Raw genomic sequence first — 12454 nt, forward strand, 5'->3', positions numbered from 1 at the left:
ACCACTGGGACTGAACTTCATATTGTATATGTATATATTTCTTACTTTTTCCATTGAAAATTCTTGGATGGATATTTTTGTAATGCTTGATATTTTCACAAGGGACCACTTCCATTGTATTCTCCCCGAGGACTCTGATCTCAAATCCCTTCACGCAGTCATGCTTCTAACTTCATCGTCTGACTCCATACGAGTTTTGCGTTCCCTGCAGATTAGCAAATTGCTGTGTTTTCCCTCTGGTGGACTATTTTAACCCCCGTCATTGTTAGACTGTTATCTGAACAAAACACATTAACAAACTCACACAAAGCTCACGTCCTAATAAAGCAGACAGAGGAAAAAGGGACCGGAGATAAAACAGAGGTGCTCCCCCGTCGCTGTCATCTTGAATGTAAATAATCTCACGTGGGATCGTTTCATTAAAACTCTTTGACTTTTGGTGTCTTGATACACACAAATAATTAAAAAGGAATGCTGTTCAGTTATGGTCATTACCATTTTCCTAAAAAACTTTCAAAACATTTCAGAGCGACTATGTTGCAGCATAAAACACTTCCTCACATGTCTACCAGTCATGGACCCCCCGCCCTCCTTCATGGGAGCAAAACACCAGACTGTGGTTGCTTTGTGTTTCTTTATAGTCATTTGCATATTTTATTAGTTGTCGTGCGTCTTCCTCTATTTGTTGTGCAACATTTAGCATCTTTTGAGTTGTATTTATATTTAGTTCGTGGTCATATTTGTTCTCCAATTCGCCAATCATGTTCTTCATAGTTTTTTAGCATGTCGTTGTGGTCATTTTGTGTCTCTTGGTCCCTGTTTTGCATCTTTTTGTAGTCGTACAGCATGTTGTGTCTAGTGTTGTTTTGCATCTTGTTGTAGTCATTCGTAATCTCTTTGTGGTCACTTTTGTCGTTTTGTGTCTCTTTGTAGTTGTTTGATTGACTTTCCAACAAGAAATATGAACATCCTTCTCAAACAATGCATTCATGCATTCCCAGTGTACTGTAAATATAAATAGACACATGAACACTTTGGAGGATATGAATTGGACAATGACATTGTTTACAGCAGAGGTCACTGCAGGAAACCATGAAAATGTTTTTGGAAAAATAGATTATTTTTAAAACACAATTCCATGATGCTTTGGTAAAGAGATTGGAGCCTTCTGATCTTTTTTCTGTAAATGAATTTGGGTCCTAATCACTTTTATTTCTGTGTCAGAGTCCCCTGTTAACACCCACCATACCTTATTACAATATACAGTTGATTTTCTATTTAAAGTGTGTTTTATTTGAAGAAAAATTAGATTAGAGAGATTAGATTATTTAAATTAGAACAGTGAACCTATACAGCGCCCTCTGTTGGAATTGATGAAGCACATTGTCAATTTGATATTCCTTAATTGATTAATATCAGAATGATATAATGGATATTTATGGACCGATTCATAGAAATGGACATGCTTGAACAAGGTACTGTAAAGTTCCTGTTTATGTCCTCAGGCTGATGGCATCGTAGTCCCAAGTGTTTCTTTAAAGGACTGCAGCTCTTCAGCACTCCAGGTGAAAGACTTCGCTGCAACACACACTGCATGATAGCACTATCACTTCTCATTTACACTGTGCTTTAGTGCAGTGTGCGGTTGGGGACTCACACAATGTATTTACTGCACATGCACACCTACATGCCTTCTATTCACTGCTCAACATGAATACTAAGTAGTTTTTGTAAATATGCTGTAAATGAACATTTTCTTAAAGTCTCACATCCTTTGAATACTTTTTATATTATACGTGTATCAAGGAGTTTCACGGTGACTCCGTGGTTACAGCTGCAAATATAACCTGCACTTGCTTTAGTTGCCCTTATTCTTGGAGTCACACAATAATGACTAACGTAGTGAACCAATATGAAAGATTATATGAACCCTAGACTTAGTGATACAGGTGCCAACTATTGCATTTAACAATGCTTTTTTGTTTAAAGTACTAAATTCAATTTTTCACACAGTAGTCCTGTGAGGAAATCACAGTCCAACATTAAGAAACAAACTATGAACTTTGCTTAAATACATTTTTGTTTTTAGAATAAGTGTCTCACACTTTTGGAGCTCAACAGTGATGCCTTGAAAGACACTTTCCTATAATGACTGAACGTGTCCCTCCTTCTCCCACCCTGTGCAATGAAAGAGGCATTTCAACAGACATTTTAATGTCAACATTTGAACTAAATAAAAAAAAATGCTCATAATGCCGTGACCAGACGACTCACACCAGTGGTTTTTGGGTGAAGCAAGCAAGTTAATTGCTGTTGTAACACAATAAAGATTACCGTTTAAAAAAAGCTCAGCTGTCAACAGTTACAAATCTTAATACAAGAGTTTGAAGTTTTTGAACACACAATTACACAAAACTGTAATGATAAAGTTTCAAACTGACCCTTCTCCACAGAGCTCACGTCACATTTTGGTGAACTTAAAGAACGCAGCATAACTGACAGGAGCATCACACAAAGTGGCTTAAAAATATTCTTCTCGAGATAAAAAAAAAAAAACATTAGCTGATAAATCTCTGGCACCTCTTTGCTAATAAACAAATGTTAACTAAATTTGACTTATTAGGAAACAAAAGAGTGACACAAGGGCGCCATCTGAAGGCCATGTTATAAAACAACAGCATCATCACTTCCGGCATAAGTGTCACAGTCTTCGACATACAACTCTCCAAAGAGTCCGTATAAAAACAGGATCTTCAAGTCCCGGGGGTTCAGCGTATCACCTTGTCTCATTAATGACGTTTTTTCAGTTTTCTTCTCATGCTCTGACTACTCATTCTGTGATTCAAGATGTTTATTCATCACCAAACTCTCTTTAATTCTGTCTCAGTGTGCTTGTTTTTTCCTCCTTTCTTATCTTATAATGAGGAAAAATAAACATGCACTTTGGTGCATGTAAAGATGTAAATTACTTCCATTGTCATTCATCAGCGTGCACTGGACAGAAGCGCTCCACTTCCTTTAATGTTTGTTTGAGAGTGACAGACAGCAGAAGACAAAAAAAAACGAGACTGCTCCCAGATCAGATGACACCAGATGCGACAGAAAGTTTCTCCTCCACAGACGTGAATATTCGCTCAATAAGGACATATGGGATTCTGGGTGAAAGGGGTGGAGGGGAAACCATAACACAAAGAGATAAAACACGCAAAAGCCAGAAGCCAAACCTTTGGCACAACCAGCGAGGCACAGAACGCAGGGACCACAGGTGGAGAAGTTCTGAATGCGTTCTTCATGTGGCATTGGGGAATAGAATACCTACGGTCTGCTCGGTGTCTACAGGATTGTCACTTTCTGGGAAGTATCTTCTTGTCCTTGTTCTCAGGCCCTCAGACGTCGCTAATGCTTCTCCAAGCTCAGTCTTTTTTTGAGATAGTGCATATTGTAGGAGGACACACGTACCTCTGCTCACATTAGCCTAGAATAACAATGAACTGACGACTCAGACTGGAAAGATGCTACTTGTGTTTTTCCCAAAGCTTGCTATCTGTGTGAGAACAACTCGAGGATGTATAGCCAGATAAGGTTTAACAAAAAAAAAAGAAGTATTTAAGTAATCACGATGATGCTGTGATTTAACTGTGTCTGTGTCAACAAGATGAGATGTTTGTTACTACAGATGATTCTCTACTTTCCAGAGAACCTGGATTATAATATCCGGCTTCTTGCTATGAGGACTTTTTTTTAGCACTGACAGAATAAACATGCTAAAATTGTGATGATAGCATGTTTTTTTCGCATTAATGAAAGGCAAACCAAAGTGTGTGTCTGAAGGCTTATCTGAAGGGATGTCGCGGAGGAGAACTTCTTTGGAAACTCAGGAAGAGTAGAGGAACCCTCAGGAGAAAGAGTAGAGGAACTAATTATGAGTCAAACACTGAAATCGGTTCTTGAAGAACAGGAGGCCGTTTTTCGTGTGTGTGGCGTCAGAGGAGGCCGGCGGGTAACGGAACTTGGCGTAAGTCTTGTCGCTCTCTGATTGGCTGACCCAGGGAAGCCTGATTTTGGTCGCATGGTTGACAATGACATCATCACAAGAGCCCACATGGAGAGATCCCAATCCATCGATGAAAAACTCTGCAAAACAAACGTAAACTAAATGTTAGTTGACTGGTTTGATTAACTTCTTAAACCTCTCTCAGTGAGCCAGTCAATAACGGTTTCACATGGATATTTAACAAATAGGATATATACATATATATATATATATATGTATATATATATATATATATATATATATATATATATATATATATATTTTGCTATTTGGCATGTGCTGACATGAACATTTTAGAGTATAATTTCTTTGCAACAATTATGATATGATACTATCTTTATAACTAAAATGAGATATGAATCTTTGAAACAATTTACTTTTACAGTTTTTACACTGATTATTATGCTGCTGAGTCTAATGGTTTATCATCAGTGCCTTCTTCAGATACAAAGTGAAGCGTATACTGCAGACTGACCTTTTGAATGTGCCAGTAAACATTAAGTGAATAATTAACTCTGAGTAAATATGCAGTAGGTACAAACAGAATAGGCAACACATTGGATATAGTGAAATATGTCAGTTTCTCGTTCTTTTGGTTTATTTGTTCCTTTTTAACATTAATGTAGTTTGCATAACTGACTTTGTGTAATTCCTGTAAACAGCTGGACATTTTAAAACAACAAAACTGTTTTACAATCTCCTTCTTACTGTTTGCTTTAATCTGTAGAGGCTTTTAAACCTGAAAAGACAGTTCTATAATGTAATATAATCCATTATTTCACAGCCTGTATAACTTCCTTTTAGTATAAAGTACCAGTATATAATACATGTTTAAAATACATGCTGTATAGGATTAATATGTGCAGTAGTGTGGCACTGGGACACAGCTATTGCTTCTTTCACATCCTGCTTTGATAAATGTGTATTCACCATCATGTTCCTGTGTCTTCTCTACGTGTGTCCATCTTATGTTTATTGTCATAAGATGCTAAAACATGCTATAAATATATTTAGATTACATTGTACGTATTCATTTAACTGTTCCCATCTGAACTGTATGTTCGATATGAACATAATAGTTCCACTGCACTCACCCAGGTGAGCGACCCTGGCCAGGCGCGGGTCAAAGCCGACCTGCTGGACTTTGTCGGTGCGAGCCAGGAAGAAGTTAATGACTCCATCAGTCACAACGCAGTTGGGGAAGCCTTGAATGATGTGATGAAATCCTCTCCTCATATGTAAACAGTCACCATCCTCCTCCCCTGACTCGATGGAGATGGTCTGTCTGTAGGTGGCGGTGTAACCTGTGGCTTCCCGCACCGCACCCCCCACCTGGACACACACACACACACACACACACACACACACACACACACACACACACACACTGACGTCACTGAGAGCAAAAACACCAGACTGTCACAGTCATTTAAACCAAACAGTTCGTCCCGCACCAGATCCAGGGTGGTTCTCTCTAAAACGTCCACCAGTTTCTCCAGCTTGGTGTTGGCTGTGAAGATGAAGTCGTCGTCCACCCACAGCACGTACTTTGTGGTCACCTGAGAGACGGCCAGGTTTCGTCCAGCAAACCAACCCTACGACAGATGAAGCAGAGTTTTAACATCAAAGAGATCGATGTGAAATCTAAAGTCTTTAGTTGGAGTCGGGCACTATTCCTACCTTTCCAAAAGGCATGATGTAATGTTCGATGTAAGGCCCAGAAATGGTTTGGGGGTTTTCGCTGTCATCAGCTATCACGATGGTGACGGTAGGGTAGTATCTCCTCACACTGTTGATAAGATCTTGAAGCTTATCATACCGCAGGAAAGTCTTCGTAGCTATGGTAACAAGGGCACTGACATTGTACTCTGCAGAGAAAGAAGATCAAACAACAGAGAAAAGTGAACTTTGGCAAATGGCATTAAAACAAATACAAGGCTTACTGTTGAAATAATGCCATGATTGATGGTGTTGTGTTTTACCTCCTTTGGATCCCGTATTGTACAGTTTGGGTGTTATGCCGTGACGGATCTTGATACTGAAGCTGGCTTGATGCCCCTCTGTCTCGAACTGCACTAAAAGACACAACACAAGCTACTTTTAATGCATTCGAGTAGTGTAATAAGATCCAACTGTGGCTGATGGCTGCACAAGTGTTGATATGCTGTTTGGAATAAGCCATCTACTTTACATAAAGTACTGCACATGTACTGAATGTAATATTCTTGTACAATCCACACAAGATGTTACCACCTGCCATATAAGGGTAACAGGTAGACAGATCATCCAGAGAAGTAAATATGGTCTTTGGTCAAGCTCTTTCATCAGACCTTGTCAATATTTACTTCTGCCTGATATGTCATTTCTATGTGTGGACCGACAGCAGGGCTGAAGCCATTACCAGGAAAGAAGACAGACACATGGTTCGTACACATTTTGACCAATGGATTTCCATGACTTTGAACCAAATTTCCATGGCCAAACATTTTGTGAAATCTCGGTGTATACATGAAAAAGTGTGAAAATGTAGTATTTAAACGAACAATAAGAATTCCAAAGCATACAGAATACCTTAGATGACACAAATAAATGAGAGACAATAGTTTGATTAAAAGAATAAACATTTATATAGATGCCTGTATGTATGCCTGCTTGTATTTTGAGCATCTTTCTTTCAAAAGCATATTTATTATTTCAAACTCAGCGTAAATGAACGTCATGAACATATGAATATAACAAATTTCCATGACTTTTCCAAAACTTTTGGGATTTTTTTTTTTTTAAGGACTTTTCCAGACCTGGAAATAACCATTTTAAAATGTCCATGACCGTAAGAACCCTGCAGACAGGTAACAGGCAATAAAGCACCACATATTTCGCTTGACAATCCAACAATGCAACAAGGGAAGTGGACCTGTAAATGTAGGCTAGTGTGGGACTGATGCGGGAAGAAGTGAGAACAGGTCAGCAGGTAAATGAGCAGAAGGTCAGCTGAAAACGTCTGAGAGTGGACAGGCAGGGAACGACAGTAGTGTTTGAGGAAGTGAGAACAAATAAAGGGCAGAATGTGACAATGGACACGACTCTCATGTCTGTACAGATAATATGAAGCTACAGTCAGCAGCCGGTTAGCTCAGCTTTGTAAAAACACTAGGAACAGCTAGCTCTGTCCAAAGGTAACACAATACACCTCCAAATCTAAAATATCAACATGTTAAAACTTGTTTATCCCACATGAAAACTTAAATGTAAAAGGAACAATTTCTTGGCCGGGTCAGTAACGTTCTGGACTCTCCACTGGTCGGCAGGCAACTGCTCAGAGCCACAACATACTCAGACACATAACTCCTCATAAAACCACAAATTATAGTTTTTACACTTTTTATTCCTGGTGGTTTCTGTAAGGATTATACAAACAAGATATAATGTGTTCTTTTTTTAGCTTTAGATGTGCTGGTGGGTGGCTTTTGTTACCTTTAGACAGAGCTAGCTGTTTCCCCGTCTTTATGCTAAGCAAAGCTGCAGCTATATATTTACATATATTTACAGACACAAATGTGGTTTCACCTTCTCATCTCACTCTCTGCCAGAAAGCATATAAGTGTGATTCCCAAAATGTCAAACTATTGCTTTAAATCTAATCACCGATCACAGAGCTAGGCACTTCATTCTGTACATGGAAGAAACTATAAAAATAGGTTTGTTACAAACTGTATTTTTCTCCAGTGTTCCCACTGATTTTTTAAAAGATGAGAAAATGAAAGTCCAGAGAAAAGTTGTTTTTAGTTTGAAGTCTCACCTATGTCTGCTGTGCTGGGGTGAAACTGTGCATTTGTGTAGGTGACAAACTGCAGCTGTCGGTTCAGGTTTGGCAGCAGGCTGCTCGACACCGTCATGCGCATCTCGCCGTCACCTTTGATTTTCACCCCGTCCACCTCTGCTGCCACGTTTAGCGTTCCCAGTGTGGCAGTGATGTTTATCTGCAGCGAGATGGGCGAATCATCTAGGTGTGACAAAGCACAGCAGGAATCTCAGAAAGTAAAAGCAGACATACTGAAATACTTACCAAGTAGTGGTCTCTGGGAACGTTGCGTAATGCCAAGCCTGAAAGCATATGGGGGCAAAATTAGTTGCTATGGCCATTAGGACAAATTCTGATTCATTTTCAAAGCAAAAATGGAAATAAAGATATGCTTTCTAAAGGAGTGAGCGTGCTAATAACTTTTCCTTCGGACAGTCTGCAATTCATTTGAACTTGTTTGTTTGCTATTAGTGCTTTCTGATTATTTGTGCTGAACACATATTTAAAATGCTCCTTCCGTCATGCAGATAAGTACTAGATCAGGGGTGTCAAACTCATTTTAGTTAAGGGGCCACATGCTGCCCATTTAGATCTCAAGTGGGCCAGGCCAGTAAAATCAAAGCATAACAACGCATACATAATGTATTGTGTAAAGATGTGTCCTGCTCTATCGGAAGTCTTACCTGGGATGATGATTGTTCTCAAAGGTCGTACCTCTACACCTTGCGTTGGATACTGTAAGGGATTGTTAGCCTCTGCAATGATGAGCTGGTCTGCAGGCGTCTGTGTCCTGAGGGGCGAAAACCCACATCAGGAAGATTCATTCACACTATATAAATACACACACATAGACAGGAATAGACGACATGGACACATCAAGTTTTGCTCTTTGAAAACACAAACAGCAGATCAATAGCAGCTATTGATGAAAGACATTGTAACCTTGTGATTTGGTTCTCGGCTGAAAAAGAAGAACTATTCAGGAGAGCAATAAACTATTATAAAAATAAAGATAAAAATAGAAAACTCTTATGACATAGATTCAAGATTTTCTTTTTCAGCCGAGAACAAAATCTTGAAGAAAAAACATGTCATAACAGTTTTCCATGTATATCTCCTTAATAGTTTATTGCTGTTATGGATCAATTAAAGATAGAATAATGAATCCTGAGTGACACCAAACTGAAAGGTGAAGAGGTTGATACAAGGTCATCGATGGCTTTCTCCATGTCAGAGAGAGAAACAGAAAGGTTGTGATTTAAAGATGGATTTTGTCAAATAAAGCCACAATATGTGCTCATGAAATGGAAAACTAAAAATACTATCCCTTTTATTGGTTGGGAGGAATTACTGAAATAGCCAGTTATGAACAATTACATTTTTAAATTGAACAACAGACAGGAGGTATTTCTGAAAAGATGTGGCCCCCATGACTACAATATTGAATGACTAACTAGGCTGAAGCTGACAACGTTATTATGTCAGATGCTGTTGGTTTGTATGGCTAGCAGAGTAGGTCATGGCATTACCATTATAAGTGTCTGATTGCAATGTGATGAATGGTGTTGTGATGGTGGCACACGCTTTACTACTCTATGTAAGTGATAGTAATGTGTTGGGTGACGTTACATTGTGACATGTGAATGATCATAAGTATATAACTATAAGATGTTAATAGTATATTAGAGGGATGATCACATTTAGATGTGAAGGGTAACAATATAACGCGCCTTATTCATCATTGCTGTTGGATGTGTGAATAGCAGCTATATGTACAGTAATACTTGCCCTTACTGTTACCATCATTTTGATATAGGATTCAAAATTACACTTACTATGTAACGTATACTATGTGAGTGATAGAAATATAGGTTGTGCCAATGATTATTTGTATTATTATTATTATTATGTTATCTTCCTGTTGTTTTATTAGTTGTATTGTTATTTTTGTTTTGTTTTCTGTTTATGATTTCTTGTATCTGTTTGACCTCTCTTGAAAAACAATAAAAAGTGAATAAATTAAGCTCCACTAAAACTGTATTCAATAAGTATGCTTCAAGTATTTATTTTTAGCTGAAATACAGCTCATGCTTCATTAATTGTTTCAGCATAAAGATGACAATGCATCATTATCTGCTTACCTCTCCTGGAAACTCTTGTACTCTTTGGCCCGTCTCCTCTTCATTTCCTCTAGCTCCGAGGCCTCGAAGGCGGTGTGCAGCGGGTGAGCTGACACCCGCGGGAACAAGAATTGGGCGAAGGGCATGTTTACTCCTCCACTCTCACCCTCACAAAGGCATCCGTTTCGTGCCAACAAGCTGGACGAATCATTGGAGACACAAGCATGTGAGGAAATCAGGCTTTAGCTGAGCTTTGTTGTGCTGAGGAGTTTATAGATGGAATAAATTAATTACCTTGCCACATTGTCTCTCACGTGAAAGGGGATGTTTCCTAATCCGTGGTCTGGTTCTGGGAGCCTCTCCTCCAGATGCCTCTCTTCAATTGGCCCCGGGCGCTGCCAAACGTCCACGGTGGTGTAGGCCCGAGTGGGCCACGAGTGGAGGAGAGCAAGTACCAGCACCACAGACACCAGGATGGCGAGCAACACCGTCTTCCTCAGGGACCGCATCCTGAAACCTGGTGTAGACATATACATGTTCATAGACTTACTGGTCGTTGTGATTATTCCCCCTCCACACTTTTAAGTTTAGATAAAGCTAATATGAAGCTTCAGCAGTGTCAGTCAGCCAAAACAAGTGGATATCTTCCAAAGTTAGTCAATTTAGTTTTTGATGAGTCTCAAAGTACTTCCACTGATTTTCTTTTGTATGTCTATCTTCCTTTGTTGAAAACATAATTGTGCTGCATTTACTTGTATCAAAGGTTTTATACAAATAAAGTGTATCATTATTGCTATTTTCTGTATTACTATCCCTCTACAGCAGCTCAGCACATAAGCACTGTCTGTCTGGCGAAACAGAAAGAGGAAAGACTGTGGCTTTTGTCCCCCATCATAAGTATGAAAGACAGACTTCAAAAAATCTGTTCTGGCTCCAGAGCTGCCGAGCATTCTTAAGATGCCATCTGGTTATATCTGTGTCGGAGCCACTTAGTGGTGCAAATCAAATGGCTGTGGAAGTATTTATTAAACAAAAACTGCACTCTAGATAATTGCTACATATCTATGTTGCTCTGTGTGGTGTCATAAAACATTCAGGCATCTAAAATGCGGTCAGAACAACAAACGCTTTTTTAAATTTAATTTGTTTAAGTTACTTCACAATTAGCAGATTTTTCTATCTTTTTTAGTTCAGCCAAAAGGTGTCCAACATTTCAGCCAACTCACACGCCACCATAACTTGGATTTTGTCCAAAAAAAACAACACCAACTTTCTTTTGCTTTTTCAACAACAGAAAGATGTTGAAAGATTTTAATTCCACAAATCATATACAAACAAAAATGATGACCACTTATTTTTGGTGTTTTGTAGTAACTTGTAGCCTCAAACGGCCATTTCATCTAGACAGTGTGCACGGAGCAACTTCGGTCATGAATGGAAGAGGAATTATGCAGAATCCTTCTGAATTTCCATTGTCATCCTCTCTATGTCACAGCAAAACAAAGAAGTGTTTATTGAGTGGTCGTAATAAAGGCGTCCCTTATGCACAGAACATTCCTTAACTTGTTTTCATGTCCAGTTCTGCATGTCTCTTTAATAATAAGTAAGAAGAGTTTACCCAACGTCCTCTATCCAATCAGTGAAAGGGCGTCCTCTGTAGGCACCTGCATCTCCAGAAACCATGTAGTCAGTCACAGAAATGAGGTAACACCTTCCCCATCTGGAAACTAAAAGTAGTAAGATACATGATTATGAAATAAAGGGTAGAAAAGCATTACATAACAGACTACCTCCCAAATAAGTGAAAATCATATGAAAAACTGCTCAAGGTAATTGCATCATTACATGAAAACACTGCCTTGCGTCCACATTCATCAGCAGCTTGTTGGTGTTACAGCCCCCAGGGGAAATCCTGCAGGACTTGGGGGGTGGGGACGAATTTAGCTTTATTATACTAAGAGCAAATAATCAATGTGTGCCTGGGCACTTAAACATTTCTCAGAGGAAATGAATCCTCATAGTGGTCCAAGCCTTTCCTGTATACACCATATGACAAAAACTCATGAATTTCACTTCCTCCAAGTGTAGATACAAATGGATTGACATTTGGTACTTTAGGCGGCACATGGAATATGGTCCTGTCTGTATGCAATAAAATAAGATATGATTTCTCTTCAAATCACATGAAAACAGATATTGAGGACACACAACGAATTAGGGCAATAATAGAGGATTGTATTCACTTCACAACCAGGCCTTTAGGTTCAGAATTATTTTGCTTGTCTAGATAAACTACCACATATATATGTATATATATGTGGTAGTTTATCTAGACTAATTTACTAGTTTATCTAGACTAATATAACATGTTAGACTAATATAATATATATAAATATATATTATATTAGTCTACCACAGTAGACTAATATATTTCCAAGCACGGATTGTCAAACGATGACATAATATGATCATACCTCC

General features: G+C 38.7%; 1 protein-coding gene across 1 annotated transcript; it reads right to left on the reverse strand.

The window, feature by feature from the left end:
• Positions 1-3916: 3916 nt before the first annotated feature.
• On the reverse strand, positions 3917-11643 carry b4galnt1b (beta-1,4-N-acetyl-galactosaminyl transferase 1b; the record flags this gene model as incomplete). Its single annotated transcript, XM_079217935.1, has 11 exons — positions 11595-11643; positions 10271-10493; positions 9998-10174; positions 8540-8646; positions 8121-8158; positions 7854-8034; positions 6037-6129; positions 5735-5922; positions 5509-5649; positions 5149-5386; positions 3917-4134 (listed from the first exon to the last, which is right to left on the reverse strand). The coding sequence occupies exons 2-11, from the start codon at positions 10483-10485 to the stop codon at positions 3917-3919; spliced, it is 1596 nt and encodes a 531-aa protein (XP_079074061.1). The 5' UTR covers positions 10486-10493; positions 11595-11643.
• Positions 11644-12454: the final 811 nt, after the last annotated feature.

The sequence above is a fragment of the Taurulus bubalis genome, assembly GCF_910589615.1.
Source record: "Taurulus bubalis genome assembly, chromosome: 5".
NCBI classification, from domain to species: Eukaryota; Metazoa; Chordata; class Actinopteri; order Perciformes; family Cottidae; genus Taurulus; species Taurulus bubalis.